This window comes from Motacilla alba, unplaced genomic scaffold (genome assembly GCF_015832195.1).
Source record: "Motacilla alba alba isolate MOTALB_02 unplaced genomic scaffold, Motacilla_alba_V1.0_pri HiC_scaffold_31, whole genome shotgun sequence".
NCBI lineage: Eukaryota > Metazoa > Chordata > Aves > Passeriformes > Motacillidae > Motacilla > Motacilla alba.
Genome location: NW_024037405.1, coordinates 1,900,975 through 1,918,964, shown reverse-complemented (window position 1 = coordinate 1,918,964; position 17,990 = coordinate 1,900,975). Strand labels below are relative to the sequence as shown.

Genomic DNA, 17,990 nt, shown 5'->3' with positions numbered 1-17,990 from the left:
TTTTGTGGGGATTTTGTGGGAATCTCTGGAATTTTTAGGGGGGTTTTATTGGAATTTCTGGGGGATTTTGGGAGCCTTACTGGAATTTTCCAGGTGTTTAGATGGATTCTTTTGAGGTCTAGGTTGTTTGAGGAATTTTTGGGGGTTTTTTTTGTGTGGAATTTTTTGGGGTTTGTGGGTGTTGCCCGGATTTCTTTGGGTCTTGGGAGGATTTGTGGAGCTTCTGGAGGGTTTGGGGACATTTATGGGGGATTTGTGAGGTTTAATTGGGATTTTGGAGAGTTTGTTGGGATTGCAAGAGATTTTGTGGGCTTTTATTGGGATTCTAGGATGTCCTAATGGGATTCTGTGAGATTTAATTGGGATTTCATGGGTTTTATTTGACTTTTGGGGCTTTTAAGGAGATCTTGGGGCCTCTCAGCCCTTCCCTACACCCAGGTATAACCCCAAAGCCTCCCCCCAAAATTCCACTAAAACCCCAAAAAGACTCTAAAAATTACAGTAAGATACTCCAAAAGCCCAGAGAATCCCACAAAATACCAGTGAAACCCACTGAAATTAAAAAACTCCCAAAAATTTCAATGAATCCCCCGAAAAAACGAAACCCCCTGCAAAATTCCAATAAAATCCCTCAAAATCCAAAATTCCCCAAATCCACCAAACCCCCCCAAAACCCAGTAATTCTCCCTAAAAACCAAATAATTCCACCCTAAACAACAAAATCCCCCAAAACCCAAAAAAGCCACCCCAGAATCCCCAAAACTCTCCCAAAATCCCCACAAAATCCAATCCCAAAGAAATCCCCCCAGACTCCCCCCACGCTCCCTGGGGCCGTCCTGGCTCAGGGGCACCGGCCGGTGGAACAGGAGCCGCTTCAGGGGGGCCCTCGGAGCTTTTTGGGGAGGTGGCACCATGGGGGACCCCCAAAAAAGGGGGAGGGGGAACCCCTGTTGTGCCCCCTGCCCCCGAAACCCCCAGACCCCGGTTCAGGGTGGGCCTGGGACCCCCCCGGGACCCCTCCAGGAACCCCCAAACGCCCCCAGAGCCCCCCAAGGTTGGCCCAGGACCCCCAAAGCCCCCCCAGAACCCCCTGAGAGCCCCCAGACCCCAATCGGGCCCAGCCCAGGCTGTCCCCTGAGACCCCCCCAGACCCTTCCCAAGGCCCCTCCCCAGATCCCCCCAGGACCCTTCCAGGACCCCCCAGCCCCTCCCAAACCCGGCCCAGGACACTCCAGGCCCCCCAAAACCCCTCCCACATCCCCCCAAGGACCCCCCCGGACCCCAAAGAGCTCCCTACGACCCCTTCCCAAACCCCCCCGACCCCTCCCAGAGCCCCGCTCCAGACCCCTCCCGGCCCCCGGTGCCGCCTCAGCGCCCCCGGCCCCTCCCCAGACCCCCCGGGGGCCCGGCACCGGCGGCCGAGGGGCGCCGCCTGCGGCTCGCCTCTGATTGGCTGCAGCGGCGCGGCGGAGGCGGGCGTTGCTGAGGGGAGCCGCGCGGTGATTGGGTGGTTTGGGGAAGTGCGGCGCGGTGATTGGTTGGTTCGGGGCGCGGCGCAGGGATTGGCTGGGGGAGCCCGCGCGCGCGGCGGAGGCGGGAGATGTTGAGGTCAGAGCTGCTGAGGCGGAGCTGAGGTGGGGCCGGGGGAACCTGGGGGGCTGTGACAGGGAATGGGGGGTGTGCGGTGGGTTTGGGGGGGGAGTGAGGGGGTTCTAGGGAGCTTTGGGGGAAGCTTGAGAGGGTCTGGAGCGTTCTCAGGTGGGTTTAAGGGCATCTGAGGGGAATTGAGGTGGTCTGAGGGGATTTTGGGGGGATTGCGAGAGGAACTGAGGGGGTTTCTGAGGGGATCTGGGGGGCATTTAGGGGAGTCTGAGGGGATTTTATTGGGTTTGGGGGGATTGAGGGGTCTGAGAGGGATTTGGGGCAGTCTGATGGGATTTGGGGAGTCTCAAGTAGGTCTGGGGTCAATTTTGCGGGGAACTGGGGGGTCTAAGGGTAATTGGGGGGGGGGTTTGGGGGGCCAGGGTGGTCCTGGGCCAACCTTAGGTGGAGTCTGGAGGGTTTGGGGTTCCTGGAGGGGTCCTGGGGGAGATTTGGGGGTCCCGGAGGGTCCCAGGCCCCCCCTGAACCGGGGTCTGGGTTTTTTTTTTGGGGAGGGGGCACAACAGCGGTTTCCCCTCCCCCGTTTTTGGGGGTCTCCCATGGTGCCCCCTCCCCAAAAAGCTCCGAGGGCCCCCTGAAGCGGCTCCTGTTCCACCGGCCGGTGCCCCTGAGCCAGGACGGCCCCAGGGAGCGTGGGGGGATTCTGGGGGGCTTTTTTGGGATTGGATTTTGTGGGGATTTTGGGAGAGTTTTTGGGGATTCTGGGGTGGCTTTTTTGAGCTTTGGGGGATTTTGTTTGGAGTTTACGGGGAACTATTGGGGTGTTTGGAGAGATTTATTGGGTTTTTTGGGGGGTTTACACGATTTTGGGGACTTTTGTTAATTTGGGGCGTTTTGGTTTTTGAGGGATTTTATTGGGGTTGGTTTTTGTTTGGGGTTTTTTTTTTTTTTTTTTTGAGGGGGATTCCTTGAAATTTTTGGGAGTTCTTTTTAAATTTTGGTGAGTTCCACTGGGATTTTGTGGGATTCTCTGGGGTTTTGGAGGGTTTCATTGGGATGTTTAGGGGATTTGTGTGGTATTAGTGGAATTTTGGGGGGAGGCTTTGGGGTTATACCTGGGTGTGGGGAAGGGCTGAGAGGCCCCAAGATCTCCTTAAAAGCCCCAAAAGTCAAATAAAACCCATGAAATCCCAATTAAATCTCACAGAATCCCATTAGGACATCCTAGAATCCCAATAAAAGCCCACAAAATCTCTTGCAATCCCAACAAACTCTCCAAAATCCCAATTAAACCTCACAAATCCCCCATAAATATCCCCAAACCCCGCAGAAGCTCCACAAATCCTCCCAAGACCCAAAGAAATCCTGGCAACACCCACAAACCCCAAAAAATTCCACACAAAAAAACCCCCCAAAAATTCCTCAAACAACCTAGACCTCAAAAGAATCCATCTAAACACCTGGAAAATTCCAGTAAGGCTCCCAAAATCCCCCAGAAATTCCAATAAAACCCCCCTAAAAATCCCAGAGATTCCCACAAAATCCCCACAAAATCCCAGTAAAACCCCCCGAATTTAAAAAAGAAACCAAAAACATTAATAAACTGCCAAACTCTCCCAGAAAAACACCCCCCCTCAAAGCACCAATAGAGCCCCCCAGAATCCACAACCCCCCGAAATTGCCCAGCTGCCCCAAAGGCAATCATTGTCTGCACAGCCCGCAGCGACTGCCCCTCAACTCCCAGCACAATGGCCCGAGGCCAAGCGAGCCCCAAATGGCCGAGCCCTGCCGAGCCCTCCCTGCTCCCTCCCAGTCCCGCCCGGGCCCGTCCGGGGCCGCGGCCAAAACTGCCCGGAGCGAGCGCGGAGGGCCCGGAGCGAGCGCGGAGCCGCTGCCGGGCTCGGCCTCAGGCTCGGCCCCTCGGGGGCGTTTTGGGCCGGGCGGGGCAGCTTTAGGCTGGGCTTCAGCTGCCGCCAGGGATCCCCAGCCTGTGCGGGGGCATTTGAGGCCCCTTTGGCTGAATTTCGGCCCAATCTGGTGGGGTTGAGGCGGGATTTGGGATCCCTTTGGATGATTTTACACCCATGTGAGTGAATTTAATCCTGGGTGAGTGATTTTAGGTCTCTGGTTTTGGTGATTTTGGGCTCATTTGAGTAGATTTTTTGCTTCTTTGGGTAACTTTACACCAAACAAAGTAGTTTAGGATGACTTTTGGTCCACTTGTGTTGGTTTCAGGCACGTGCGCGTGATTTTAGGTCAACTTAGGTGATTTCTGGCAGAACCGGATGAATTTGAGGCTCATTTGGGAGATTTGAGGCTGAAGCAGGTACGTGCAGCGTGGATTTTAGGCGGATTTTGGAGATTTAAGGGTAATTTTAGGCCATTGTGAGGGAGGTGTAAACCAGTTTGGGCAATTCTAGGCCCCTTTGGTTGGATTTTAGACCCCTTTGGATAATTTAAATCCTCTTTGGCTGGTTTTCAGCCTCAGCTGGCTAATTTCAGCTGCATTTGAGGCCCTTTTGGGTGATTTAGAGCCAAACCGGGCCCTTTTGGAGCCGCGCGTCCCCTTGGCCCCGGCCCTTTCCCCTCACGGTTCCCGCCCTTTCCTTGCCCCCTTTCCCCTCAGGGTTGGGCCTTGGGGAACGGGGAGGAGGAGGAGGGAGGGAGGAAGAGGCCGAGCGGCAGCAGGAAGAGCAGGAGAAGGGGACAGAAGGAATCTGGTGCCTCTGGCGCTGCCTGAAGTGGCCGCAGCCCCGGGAGCATCGCCCCCCGTGCCGCAGGTGCCCGGGGAGGGGGAGCTGGGCCCAAATCTGCCGGGGGGTGCCTGGCTTTGGGGTTTTTTGGGGGGGATGTTTGGAGCTGGCAGGGCTGCAAAGCCGAGCCGCAGATGGCCCTCGGGGGGACACGGGGGCTCCCCGGGAGGTGTTTTTGGAGGGTCCCAGGGCTGGGAGTGGCTGCTCCCAGTATAAGCCCAGTTGGCCCCCCCGTGTGCCCCAGTTTCCTCGGCACACCCAAGATGAGCCCAGTCCCTCCCAGTCATTCCCTATGATGATGCAGTTTGCTCCCAGCAAAGTCCCAGTTGCTCCCAGTTCCTCCCGCTTTGATCCCATGTGTTCCCAGTTCTCCCAATTCTCCCCTTGCATATTCCTAGTCACTCCCAGTATGATGCCAGTCTCTCCCTGTAGGTCCCCAGTCTCCAACTTGCCCTCAGCATGTTCCCAGTTCCCCCAGCACATTCCCCGTCGCTCCCAGTCTGATCCCAGTCACCACCTGTATGGTCTCAGACACTCCCAGTACATCCCAGTTGCCCTGAACATTCTTGCAGTCATTGCCAGGCACTCCCAGTTATCTCAGCATGGTTCACTTGCCCCCAGTTGCTCCCAGTTCCTCTAAAGATGTCCCCAGGGTGCTCCCAGCATGGGCCTGGTAGCTCCCTGGTAGCTCCCAGTAACCCCCAGTCAGGGTCCAGTCACACCACTGTAATCCCAGTATGATTGTAGCCACTCCCAGTATGATCCCAGTTGCTCCGTCATTGCCAGCATGAACCCAGTAGCCTCCAGTGTGATCCCAGTGACTCCCAGTTTATCCCAGTTGCTTCCAGCTTGTTCCCAGTTATTCCCACTTCTTCCCAGTTGCTTTCAGCACAATTGCAGTTGCTCATAACCACTCCCAGTCATTGCCAGCATGATTCCAGTCACCCCCACTGTGATCCCAGTTGCTCCCAGCAAGGGCCCAGCTGTTCCCAGTGTGGTTCCATCACTCCACTATGGTTACAGACCCTCCCAGTATGGTCCCAGTTGAACCCAGTTGCCCCTGCTATAGTCCCAGTCACTCCCCAGATGATCCCAGTCCCTCTCAGCATGGTCCTGCTCACTCCCAGTTGCCCCCAGGGTGGTCCCAGTTCTCCCCAGCATGGTCCCAGTTGTTCCCAGGGAGGTTCCAGTCCCCCCAGGATGGTCACAGACACTCCCAGTATATCCCAGTTGCCCCCAGCATGTCTGCAGTCATTTCCAGGCACTGCCAGTGGCCCCAGTAAGGTGTCAGTTATCCCAGTGTGATCCCCCAGTCATGCCCAGAATATCCCGGTTGCCTCCAGCGTGCATCCAGTCTTTCCCAGCTCCTCCAGTTTGCTTGCAGCATGATCCCAGTTTCCCTCAGCTGCTCCCAGTAGCCCTAAGTGGGATCCCAGTCGCTCGGTTTCAACCCCAGGATGATCCCAGGAAGCTCCAGTTTGATCCCAGTCACATGCCAGCCCTCCCAGGGTGGTCCCAGTATAATGCCAGTTGCTTCCAGTCTCTCCCAGTGTGGTCCCAGCTGCCTCCAGCATGGTTCCAGTTGCATCTTGGAATGCAGCCAGTCAGTCCCAGTCTGATGCCATTTGTTCCCAGTGTGCTCCCAGTTGCTCCCAGTCAGGCCCAGTGTGGGGGATGATGTGCAGGGTGTGTTCCCAGTCACTCTCAGATCCTCCCAGTGTCAGTCCAGTCCCTCCCAGTATGATCCAAATGTGAGCCCAGTGTGCTCCCAGTCGCTGCCAGTATGAACCAGTTGTGCTCCACATGGTTCCAGTTGCTCTCTTGCACCCTCCCTTTTGTTCCAGTCACTCCCAGTGTAGCCCAGTTCCCTGCAGCATGTTCCCAGTCAGTCCCAGTTTGTTCCAGTAGGATCCCATTTGCTGCCAAGCACTCCCAGTCAGCCTCAGAGTAGTGGCACTGACTGCCAGGACGATCCCAGTCACCTCCAGCATGATCCCAGTTGATCCCAGTATAAGCCCAGTTGTTTCCAGTCACCCCCAGCATGCAGCCAGTCACTCCCAGTTGTTCCCAGTTGGGTTTTTGGGGGATGTTTGGAGAATGCAGCAGTCCAGGGCTGAGCGGGAAAGGCCCCTTGGGGGGACATTGGGGGTGCCGGTGGCGGCTGCCGGCAGAGGCAGCCTGGAGGAGCAGAGCCCTGTGTCCGCCAGGAGCCCAAAGTGGGGAGCCCAGAGAGGGGGGAGCGGCGCCATTGGCGGGAGCCTCAAGAGCCCGGAGAGGGGCAGGGGGGACTCCTTGGAGCCCCTGCAGCCCAAAGCAGAGAGTGAGGGGAGAAGGGAGCCCAGAAGGGAGCCCAAAAAGCCCCGGCATCCCTCCATGGGGAGAGCGGAGAGGGGGGAGCTTTTGGGATTGCTGGGACTGCCAGCAGCCTGGGGAGGGCGGGCACCCAGGAGAAGGGGGACCCCCAATCCAAGCGTGACCCCAGCAGCTGGGACAGGGGGAACCCCCGAACACCAGAGGGGAGGGAGCAGGGATGGGGAACTCCTGGGAGGCTTTTCCAGGGCTGAATCTTGGTGTTTAATAAAAATCTTGGGAGGTTTTATTGGCCCCACATGCCTCGTGATCTCTAGAGCTGGACTTGGGCAGAGGGACCTTCAAACTCACTGTGCTCATCCCTTGTTTTCCCCAAACCAGGATTTCCCATTGCCAAGCCCTGGGAGGCTGTGAGGAAGAGGAAGATGCCCCGGGACACGCAGGCAGGTGAGGAGGAAGTCAGTGCCCCTTTGCCCCTGTGTCCTGCTCCATCTCCCAGCCCAGCACGGCCCCGGCTGCAGCACAGCCCCTGTGCCGGGGACGCCCTGGGGCATCTCCTTGCCCTTGCCTGTGGCCCGGAGGCAAATGCCATCCTCTGCTTGTCCTTCCTCCCCCAGAGCAGGAGCTGAGGCTGGAGAGCAGGGAGGACAAATCCCCGGGGCAGAAGCTCGTGGCAGAGGCCGTTTGGAGCGGCTCCACGGCGCAGGAAGGCAACGGGGAGGAAAAGGCCCGGAGATGCCGCACGAGGAGGGGCTGCAAAGGCAGATGGCGGCGATCTGAGGGGGAAAGACCCAGCCTGGGCCGGGAAGGCGGCCGGAGATGGAGCCAGAGCTCGGAGCTGGTGCCCCATGAGCAGCTCCATGCTGGGGAGAAGCCCCACACGTGCGTGGAGTGTGGGAAGAGCTTCAGGTGGAACTCTGAGCTGATCAAGCACCAGAGGACCCACACCGGGGAGAGGCCCTACGAGTGTGATCAGTGCAGGAAGAGGTTTAAGACCAGCTCTGATCTCCTGGTGCACCAGCGCACGCACACAGAGGAGAGGCCCTTCCGCTGCCCCGACTGCGGGCAGGGCTTCAGGCACAACGCCCATCTTGTCGTGCACCGGCGCATCCACACTGGGGAGAGGCCCCACGAGTGTGGGGAGTGTGGGAAGAGCTTCAGGCACAGCTCCAGCCTGATCCTGCACCAGAGGACCCACACTGGGAAACGGCCCCACGAGTGTGAGGAGTGTGGGAAGAGCTTCAGCCAGCGTTCTAACCTGATTGTCCACCAGAGGATCCACACTGGGGAGAGGCCCTACGAGTGTGATCGATGCAGGAAGAGGTTTCGGATCAGCTCCAGTCTCCTCCGGCACTATCAGAGTCACACACAGGAGAGGCCCTTCTGCTGCCCCGACTGTGGGAAGGGATTCAGGCACAACTGCACCCTCATCACCCACCGGCGCATCCACACTGGGGAGAGGCCCTACGAGTGTCCCCAGTGTGGGAAGAGCTTCTCCTGCAGCTCTGCCTTGACCCGACACCAACGGAGGCACCGGTAAGGGAAGCCCTTACTGATTTCTGTCCCGTTCATTCTCAGTCAGCTCTGTTTGCAGAGTGCCGCCTGCAGATGATTAAATTCTTATAAAAATCCCATTTTTTACATCATCCAACCCAAACAATCCAAAACCAATATCCAAGTAAAACCACCTACCCACAATTAAATTTTTAAAAATAATTTTAATTGGTTTAGAGTACTCAAGGGTGATGTTAAAGTTCAGTTGTTTGGTTAAAATGTATGAGAAATTATGATGGTGTTTGGTTTTGTGTTTGGTGTATTTGTAATATGAATTGTTTTACTAAGGTGGGTTAGATTGTATGCTTGGTTTTTTAGATATTTTTTATCTAAAGTCTATTAGTTATTGAGTTAAAACCTTCAAAAGGTATTTTTTGTATATAATTTATTTATATGTACTGGTAATGTTACTGTAATAGTTGTTGTTGTTTTGCTTGAATCATTGGAGTATTGTAAGGAAGAGTTGAAATTATTATATTTCATTTTTATTCAAGTTTATTTCCTTCTAAGTATAATTTATTTAATTGAAATGGTTTTGTAATTTGTTGAGAGGATAGGAAGGAAGTTCCAAGGGCAGGAACATTTTTTCCTGGCTGGGAATTGGAATTCCAGTCCCTGGGAGTGTGAGCAGGACCACCCAGACTGGGATCAAACATGGGCTGGGATCAAACATGGGCTGGGAGCGCATGGGATGGGACCGAACAGATCAGGACGACACAGACTGGGATAAACTGGGCTGGGATTCTATGGACTGGGGCCGGATGGACTGGGATGGCACGGGCTGGGATGGCACGGGCTGGGAAAAAGCATTGGCTGCCCTTGGCTCCTTTGGCTCCCATCCAGGGCTAAAGGCGGCCCCACCAAGCTGGCTGGATCCTGTTTGGGGGTCGCATCCCCTCTTTTCCCGCGCTCTGCCGCCCCTTCCCCATCGTTGTCCCAGTCCCCAGTCCCCTCCCCCGTGCTCGGTTTTGGGGGTTCCAGGCCCCTCCTGCTCGGTTTGGGGGTCCCGACGCCCCCTCGGTTTAATTTGGGGCCCCCGGCGCCCTTCTCAGCGCGCCCCCCGCTGCCCCCGCGGCCGGGGGGGCTCCCAGCGGCACCAGTGCCCCCAGTGCGGCCCCAGCTGCCCCCGCACGCCCCATGCCCATGGCCAGGGTCACCTCCCCCCTGCCCAAATTCCGCTGGCGGGGAGCGCGGGGCGCTGCGGGCCCGCCCGGACACTGATGAGTCAGAGCCGCGCCGGGCGCTGATTGGCTGGGAGCCGCCGGGCGGGGCCAGGGCTTTGCCGAGTTTCTGCCCGGCAACTGTGTCGTCACCAGCGCCGCGCGCTCCCATTGGCCAGAAGCTGTTGCGCGCCGGCCGCGGGAGCAGTTAGGGACCCCCGGGAGCCCCTCGGGTTTGGGGCTTTCGATCCCCCCTCGGCCCTCGGGGCGGCCCTGGGGCCACCCCAGCACCCCCAGAATGGGGAGGCTCCCCGGAGCCCTTCGGAGCCGCCAGCAATGGGCTGGAAGCGGCAGCAGCCGCCCCAGAAAGGGATCGAAGGCTCCGCGCCGGGAATGGGGGAGGCTCTGGGGATGGCTCCGATCCGGACTGGGGCGGGCTGCGATTGAGGGAGGCTCCGTTCAGCGCCTGCGGAGGGGCTGCGGCTGGGGAGGGGTCCGCGATTGTGGGCATGGCTCCATCCCGGGACTGGGCCGGGCTCTCTGCCCTTCCCGATCCCAATCCCGTTCCAGTTCCCAATCCCGATCCCGCCGCTGTTTCCAGGGAATGGCTCCGATCTCAACCCTGACCCCAAACCTGGGGGGGGTCAAACATTGGGGTCAAACACCCGAAATCCTGGGGTCATCTCCCCCCGACCCCAAATCCTGGGGTTTGAAACATCTGGGGTGTCCAACTGCCCTGATCCCAAAGTTTGGGTGTGAAACCTCGATTCCCAAAGGCTGGGGTCAAACAACCCCTAATCCCAACCCTGGGGTGTCAAAACACCCCCAATTCCCAATGTTTGGGGCCAAAAACCCCAAACCCCGAGATGTCAAACCAGCCCAAACCCCAAATTTTAGGATCAAAGCACCCCAATCCCTGAAGTTTGGGGCCATGACCCCCCCAATCCCCAACCCCCTCAAACCCACTCCAGCCCTGGGGGCACAGTGGGGTTATTTGGGGTTATTTGGGGTTTGTTTGGGGCAGCTCCAGGTGCAATGTCTGCAGAGAGACCCTGGGTACAGTGCTGGGAAAAAAAAGGGGGGGTTGGGGTGGGAATCGGGGGATTCAGGATGGGGAAAGATTCTGGGTGGGAAAAGGAGATTTGGGGTGGGGAAAGGGGATTTGGGGTGGGAAAGGAGATTTGGGATGCACAAAGATGGATTTGAGGTGGAAAAGCGGGATTTGTGTTGGAGATTTTGGGTGGAAAAGGGAGATTGGGATCGGAAAGGGGATTTGGAGACACACAAAGGACTTGGGGTGGGAAAAGGAGAATTTGTGGTGGGAAAAGGAGGATTTGGGGTGGGAAAAGGAAATTTGGGGTGCACAAAGGATTTGGGGTCAAAGCAGAACATTTGGGATGAAAGAGATTTTGGAATTGAAAAGAGGAGGATTTGGGATTAAAAAAGGAGGATTTAGGATAAAGAAAGGAGGATTTGGGCTGAGCTGAACTTACCTGGGGTAGCAGGGGAGCGGAGGGCAGTTTGGGGCAGGGTCAGGACTATTTTGGGGGCAGTTTTCTGGGATTTTGGAGTATTTCTCTGGGAATTGGGGGGCAGTTCTATGGGATTTGGGAGCAGTTTTATGGGATTTAGGGTGTTTTGGGGAGGTTTTGAGTGATTTCAGGGTATTTTGACGGGAATTGGTGGTGGTCTGGAGGGACTTTAGGGTGTTTCTGTGGGATTTTGGCACAGCTTGAAGGCATTTGAGGTGTTTTGTGGCAGCTTTAGGGTATTCAGATGCAATTTCAAAGGATTTTGGGGATGTTTGGAAAGATTTGGGGGGTTTTGGGGTAGGTTTTGGGTATGTAGGGGCAGGTTTGAGGCAGTTTTTCAGGATTTTGGGCTATTTCAGGCCTGGTTTCTTTGTTTTGGTTTTTTTGGGGGGGAGCTTTGGGGTGTTTTGGTGGGGTTTGGGGTGTTCTGGGTCCCTTTTTGGCCAAGGAGATCTGTGGAGGATCAGTAACGGGCCATCACGCCATGATCAGTGTGATCAAGTGCAGCTGATTTATTGCAAACAGCAAGCCATATTTATACTGTGTGCTGCTGTTCACGCCTCAAGCTAATACAGGATTGGTCAAATCCTTCTACGCACGCAGTTTAATATTTCAGTTAATTTTAGTCTTTCTTCTCCCTGCGTCTCGCTGTGGTTTTCTTGTCTGCCTTTGCATCCTGAACCGTCTGCTTCTGAGCGTGTTCTTCTTCTCTCGTGTCCTTGGAGGGCACTGTGACCTTGCTCAGTTTCTGTGAAGGCTGATGGTGCATATGCTGCACATGGCCATTGTCCTGCCAAACCTCACAGCAGGGAACCTCATGGAGCCATGGGTCAGCTGTGACAATGCGGGTCCAGGGACACCATGGTGACACTGGGAACCTCATGGAGCCATGGATCAGCTGTGACAATGCGGGTCCAGGGACACCACGGTGACACTGGGAACCTCATGGAGCCATGGGTCAGCTGTGACAATGCGGGTCCAGGGACACCACGGTGACACTGGGAACCTCATGGAGCCATGGGTCAGCTGTGACAATGCGGGTCCAGGGACACCACGGTGACACTGGGAACCTCATGGAGCCATGGGTCAGGTGTTTGTCGGGTCTCACCCCCGGATTGGGGTGACCCCAAAAGATGGAAAAGTCTCTCCTCCTACCCGTGCCTTCGAAGAAAGACTCAGTAGTCCTCTGTTGTCCGGTCTCAAGGTTGTTTATTGTTGGTTATCTACAAGATTCTTTTCCCTGAACTGCTGTGGCCCGTTCAGCAGCTCAGACAAAGGCACACTGCCCTCCCAGGGGGCTGGTGCCATCTTTTATATCATACATTACGTGTTACATGTTTATACTTTCTCCCCAATGCCTACTATCTATATTGAACAGTGACTTTCTACTCTAAACCAATCTGTGAGTGCCAACATCACCAAAGACACAGAGGCTAGGAAGGACAAAGAAAGAGGACAGGGCACACCCAAATCCTTCCATCTTAGAACCCCTGACCCCCATGTACAAAACTTGGACGCCTGCGTACAAGGCTTAAAAACCCCATGTACAGCACTCAGAAATCCTTCCCTTCCCATTGTGACTACTTTTACTACAATACCTAAACTTTTGTGTGGCTTGTAATTCTTCATACAGAGTTGGTGATTTGCTCCACGGGCTAAGATCAAAACCCCACGTGTGTCTTTGGCTGCATGCCAGGGTCTCAGAGCCCCCTGCCAGCGGCTCTGGCCATCCAGGGCACCCAGAGGGATGTCCTGGGTTCCCACACCTGGGGTGACAGGAATTATCTGCCTCGTCCTGCGGAGAAAAGCACTCACTAAAACTGAATGATCTTCTCACCGAGGTATCTTGCCGGCCCAGGGCTTATCTAAGCCCCTTTCCTGGGATTCCCAGGGTGTAGCAGAAGCCTCACGTTGGATCGCCAAGATGTCTCCGTCTCTATCTGGGAGCCTTCTCAGCAAACCCCGGCTGGCCCCGGCCGGCACACGGCGGGGGGGCAACCCCCAAAGCGGACCGACAGCAGGGGGACACTCTCTCGTGCCCAGGGGTGCTGCTGGCTGTCAGGCTATTTGCCTTTGCAGCAGAGACACTTCTGGAGACAGTGGTAGAAGATAAAAGGCCGACTCTCTGCAGGAGGCCAAACCAAGGTTTATTCAGAGCCCCAGAGGGACCCTGGTTGCCTCAGGGGGGGCCTCTAGCTCAGAGCCCCGAGGGAAATGCAGAGGCTACAATAAAAATGGGAGGGAACGGACGGTATATACATTGCTTGACCAATAAAGATCCCCCAGGCATCAGGCCACAGGGAATGGACATTTGAGATAACTTATAGGACAGTAGTTGAGGGGCTGACCTTTGGACCCTAGCAAATCACCCGATGACTTTGTCTGAAAGTTCTGGATATAGGGGACGGGATACCAAGTGATAGACAAGGAAACTAGGGAGGGGGGTTTGGGGATGATCTCAGCAAAAGGAAATGCCGAGATAGGCAAAAGGGAAGGGGCACATTCTAGGATAAATGTTTGGGAACAATAAGGGAATATAAAATTATGCGATTACAAACTATTACAAAATATAAATGCACAATATTAAAGTCCTCTTACTGGCACCAGCACCGCGCAGATCTGGTGTTTGCTGCCGCTGCCTGTGCCCAGATCCGGACATTTCCTGGTTGCGGTGCAGCCCAAATGCAGCAATTTTCTGTCAAAGCAAGACAAAACCCAGCAACTTCCTGGTGCCAGGACTGTCACGGCCCAGACCTGGTGTTTCCGGGAATTGCCAGTGCCCAGATACAGAAATTTCCCAACAGCGATGCAGCCCAAGTGCAGCAATTTTCTGGCAAAAACGCCACAATCTGGCAATTTTCCACTGCCGCCTCTGTCACTACCCAGACCCAGAGTTTCCCAGCACTGCCAGTGCCCAGATTCCAAAACTTCCCAGTTCTGCCAGAGCCCAAGTCTGGCAGATTTCTGTCGCTGGCAACGACACGACCAAGATCTGCTGTTTGCTGGCAGCACCAGCGCCCAGATCTGAAAACTTCCTGGTGCCGGCACAGCCCAAGCCCAGTGCCAGCAAATGACTGGCACTGAAAGCCAAAAGCTGGAAATCTCCAGGTTCTGGCTCCAGCACCATCCAGACCTGGTGTTTGCAGGGACCGCAAGTGCCCAGATTTGGAAATTTCCCGGTGCCTTCACAGCCCAGGTCTAGCAACTTGGTTTTTAGCGAGCCTAGGCAGAGAAGTTCCTCAGACTGTGACTTTCCTTTTTCTTGGAACTGTTTCAACCTGCTCTGGACTGAAAACCCAGAAAAACACCGGCAGCTCACACCTGTGGCCCACCGAGGTCTGGGACGCTGCATTCCAGCGCCAGAGGGACTTGGAAGAGACCGAGTGAGCCAACTACAAGCCACAAAATGGACTTGCTGAATTTGCCATCTCTTCAGAGCTGTGAGACGTTGCATTTAATATTATTCATTTTTCAGGCTTGTCAATATTTGTGGAATAAACAGGTTGTTTCCACTTTTCTCCAGGGAAGTCTTTTCCTGAACTAGTAGGGGGAGGGGCCACTTGAACTTGCTTTCTAGACAGACCCCTTTTGGAGGGTTCCTCCCAAAATTTGCCCAAAACCAGCACAAGCAGGCACAATGAAAACGTCAGCAGTGGCACAACTGCCCAGCCCACCAGGAAAAGAGAGGGCATGTCAAGTGCTCCAAACGTTTGTCCTGCTTTGCTGCAAAAGTCCTGCTGCACACACAGTGCAGTGTGCAAAGCCAAGGGAAGCTGCAGCTGCTGGCAAATCTTGGGACAGCAGCTCCACCTTGTTCTCCAGGAGAGGTTCTTGAGAAGAGCAGACAGGAGAAGATTCCTGGAAAACTGAAACTGCTTTCCAGAAGTGAAATGAGAATGAAAGAAACATCCAAGATGGTTTCCTCGATTGACTTCTAGGCTCCCCTTTCCATGCTGCACTACTTCTCCATCCCATTCATTCCAAATGCACCTCACCTCTCAGATCGGTGACTTGGCAGTTTCAGACACTCTCAAATACCATGAGCTACACACAGTTTTCCTCCCCCTGTTTGTTCTGCAAAGCAACACTGGAGATGGAAGCGCAGTGCTTGGCTCAGGTCGGAATCCTGCAGCAAGGGAATGTGCCCTGACAGTGTTTGACCCTCAGCAAGGACAAGGCACAGCAGCCACCGAGGGGATTGCTCTGCCCGTGGGCAGGAGTCAGGACTCTGCATCTGGGCTCAAGGCTGCAAAGTTCCCGTGTTTGGACAGACTAAGGGGCTGTCCCGGGGCGCGCGGGGCTCGGCCGTGGGGCTCGTGGGGAACGGACACGGGGACAAACGGCCCCGGTGCTTCAGTTGCAGCGGCGGCAGCAGCGGCAGCAGCGGCGGCAGCAGAAGCAGGAGCAGCAGATTCTTTACAGCAATCACCTTTCTCTTTCTCTTTCTCTTTCTCTTCCTCTTTCTCTTTCTCTTTCTCTTTTCTTTTCTCTTTCTCTTTCTCTTTCTCTTTCTCTTTCTCTTTCTCTCTCCCTTTCCCGCTGTCGGGCACCCTTCTCTCGGTGTCCGTTTTCCCGGCGTCCCTCTCCTCTCCCCGCCTCCCTCTCCCCCCAGCCGGGCCGGGCCATGCCCCCGACCCGCCCCCGGCCCCAGGAGGGGCTGCCCCGGCCCCGGCCCCGGCCGTCCCGCCGCGGTCTCGCCTCCGCCCGGCTCTGGCCGTACTGGCGGTGGCGCTGCTGGGCGGGCATCAGCGCCTGGGGCAGGGGCGGCATCGCCGCCCTTTGGCTCCGCCTGGCCCGAGCCCCGGCGCCGGCCCCGACGCAGGGTCCAGTCCCGGCCCCGGCCCCCGGCCCCCGGCCCCGGCCCCGGCCCCGGCCCCGGCCCCGGCCCCTCCCGGAGCCCGCGGAGGACACACGCGGCGTGGCCGCTCCCTCCGCCTCCGCTGCGGCTTCCCCGGCCCGAGCTGCGCCGCTCGGTCAGCGCGGCCCGCCGGCCCCGAGCCTCCCGTCTCCCGTTCGAAAGAGCGAACGTCGGGCGATGGCCGGCCCGGGGCGGTTGAGGGGCGCTCGGGGGCCGTTGCTGGCCCCGGGCCGAGCGCTGACAGCCGCGTCCCGCCCGCAGGGAAGGCGCAGGAGGCTCTGCTGCAGCGCTACCGGGTGGGTTCGCTGCTGGGGCGCGGCGGCTTCGGCAGCGTCTTCTCGGCGACGCGGCTCTCGGACGGCGCCCCGGTGAGCGGCGGGGCCGGCGGCGGGGCGCAGGAGGAGGGCGCGGAGGGGGAGGAGGCGCAGCAGGAGGAGGAGGAGGCTGGGGCTCGGCAGGGCGGGCGGCGAGCTGAGCCCGCTGCTGCCCTTGGCTTGCAGGGTGGCCATCAAAAGGGTGCCGCGGAACCGCATCCGGCACTGGGACGAGCTGGTGAGTCAGCGGGGGCCAGCGGCAGAAGCCGGGCCGTGCCGGGCGGGGATGAGGCGGCGGCCGGCAGGGTGGAAGGCGCCAGGACACCTCGAGGGGGGAGCGGGCGTTGGGCCCAGCGCAGGGGCGCAGAGCATCCCGGGCTGGCTGAGGGCTTCCCCAGGCCTGGCACAGCATTGGCCCCCGCTGACGGCATCGTGCTCCTCCCGCAGCCCGACGGCACCAGCGCACCGCTGGAGATCGTGCTGCTGGCCAAGGTGTCCAGCGGCTTCCCTGGTGTCGTGCAGCTGCTGGAGTGGCTCGAGCTCCCCAACAACATCGTGATGGTGCTGGAGCGGCCAGAGCAATGTCAGGACCTCCTGCGTTTCATTCGGGCACGGGGGTTCCTGTGTGAGGAGGTGGCGCGGGAGCTGTTCCGCCAGGTGCTGGAGGCCGTGCGGCACTGCACCAGCTGCGGGGTCCTGCACCGTGACATCAAGCCAGAGAACATCCTGGTTGACCTGGCCAGCGGGCAGGCCAAATTGATCGACTTTGGCTGTGGCACCTACCTGCAAGACACAGCCTACACTTACTTTGCAGGTGAGCCTACGCAGGGCTGTGCTCCCGCTCCTGGCATCTCATGGCCCAACATGTCACATCCCAAGCTGGCTGTGGCAGCGGGCATTCTCCCTTTTGCTGCCAGGCAGGGGACTGAGCCTCCAGCTGGCTTGCTTTTGAGCCGGGCTGGGTGGGGAGGCATCTTCCAGCCCTGCTGGCAGCCTTTGCCAGCCACTCTGCCCTGGACTTGGGCTGGGCTGGGGCAGCCAGCCTGACAAAAACTCCCGTGGGTGGGGGTAGCAGAGAGGCACAGCCAGCACCAATGGCTTCTTTTGCAACCCTAAGGTTGTACACTTGGAGTCCCAGGTGCTGGCGAGAGGGCAGTGGTCACCCTGTGTGCCACTGATGCAGCCCCCGCACGGCCAGGGCTGCTGGGGCCAGGCTCTGGGAGCAGCAGCATCGCCCTGCTGAACTCCATCTGTATTCCATAGGAACACTGTCCTACAGTCCCCCGGAATGGACCCGCTTGGGCTGGTACCACGGCGAGGCAGCAACGATCTGGACGCTGGGCATCCTGCTGCACCAGATGGTCTGCGGGAAGCACCCTTTCAGGAGGGGCCGGAACATCAGCCGGGGCCAGCTCTCGCTGCCACCACGGCTCTCTCAAGGTGGATCCTCTTCTCTGCGCACGGGGGGAATACCCGTGCCGGGAGGCAGCAGCGGGCTCCTGGGCATCGCGCTTTGGCAGCTGCTGAGGAGGTGGCCCAAGTCCTGCTCTCCTCCAAAGCAAAGAGCTGATGGGAAAGTTTAGGCCCAGCTCTGAGCGCATCCAGAATGGCCTGGGCATGGGAGTAGTGGGGTAAAGCAGACAGGAGCCTGCTCTAGCTGACCGGCAGTTTGTGGTTTCTCTCGCCAGCGTGCCAAGATCTGATCAGGCGGTGTTTATCCATGCACTTCTTGGACAGGCCCTCATTAGAAGACCTGTTCTGTGATCCTTGGGTGCAGGGTATTCCTCCGCCGTAGAAGAAGGGAGAGAGCCACAGGCACACTTTGATCCAGGGCCCTGGTAAGTTCCAGCTGCACACATGTCTTGGCGATCAGAAGCAAAGGAACCCAGACCTTTTTGTGCTGCCTG

General features: G+C 57.3%; 3 protein-coding genes across 3 annotated transcripts in view; 2 read left to right on the top strand and 1 right to left on the bottom strand.

Annotated features, from left to right (window-relative positions):
* LOC119696487 overlaps positions 1-17,990 on the top strand; it is a 1,710,157-nt gene that overhangs the window by 402,004 nt on the left and 1,290,163 nt on the right. The window contains 1 exon segment of the mRNA XM_038126215.1: positions 7,485-8,201. Within this exon segment, the coding sequence (XP_037982143.1) occupies positions 7,485-8,201 (717 nt within the window).
* LOC119696488 overlaps positions 1-17,990 on the bottom strand; it is a 1,499,846-nt gene that overhangs the window by 219,113 nt on the left and 1,262,743 nt on the right.
* LOC119696464 (serine/threonine-protein kinase pim-1-like) lies at positions 15,536-17,895 on the top strand. Its single transcript, XM_038126195.1, has 6 exons — positions 15,536-15,734; positions 15,890-16,136; positions 16,270-16,321; positions 16,531-16,897; positions 17,347-17,523; positions 17,772-17,895. Exons 1-6 carry the CDS (start codon positions 15,536-15,538, stop codon positions 17,876-17,878), a joined length of 1,149 nt encoding a protein of 382 aa, XP_037982123.1. The 3' UTR covers positions 17,879-17,895.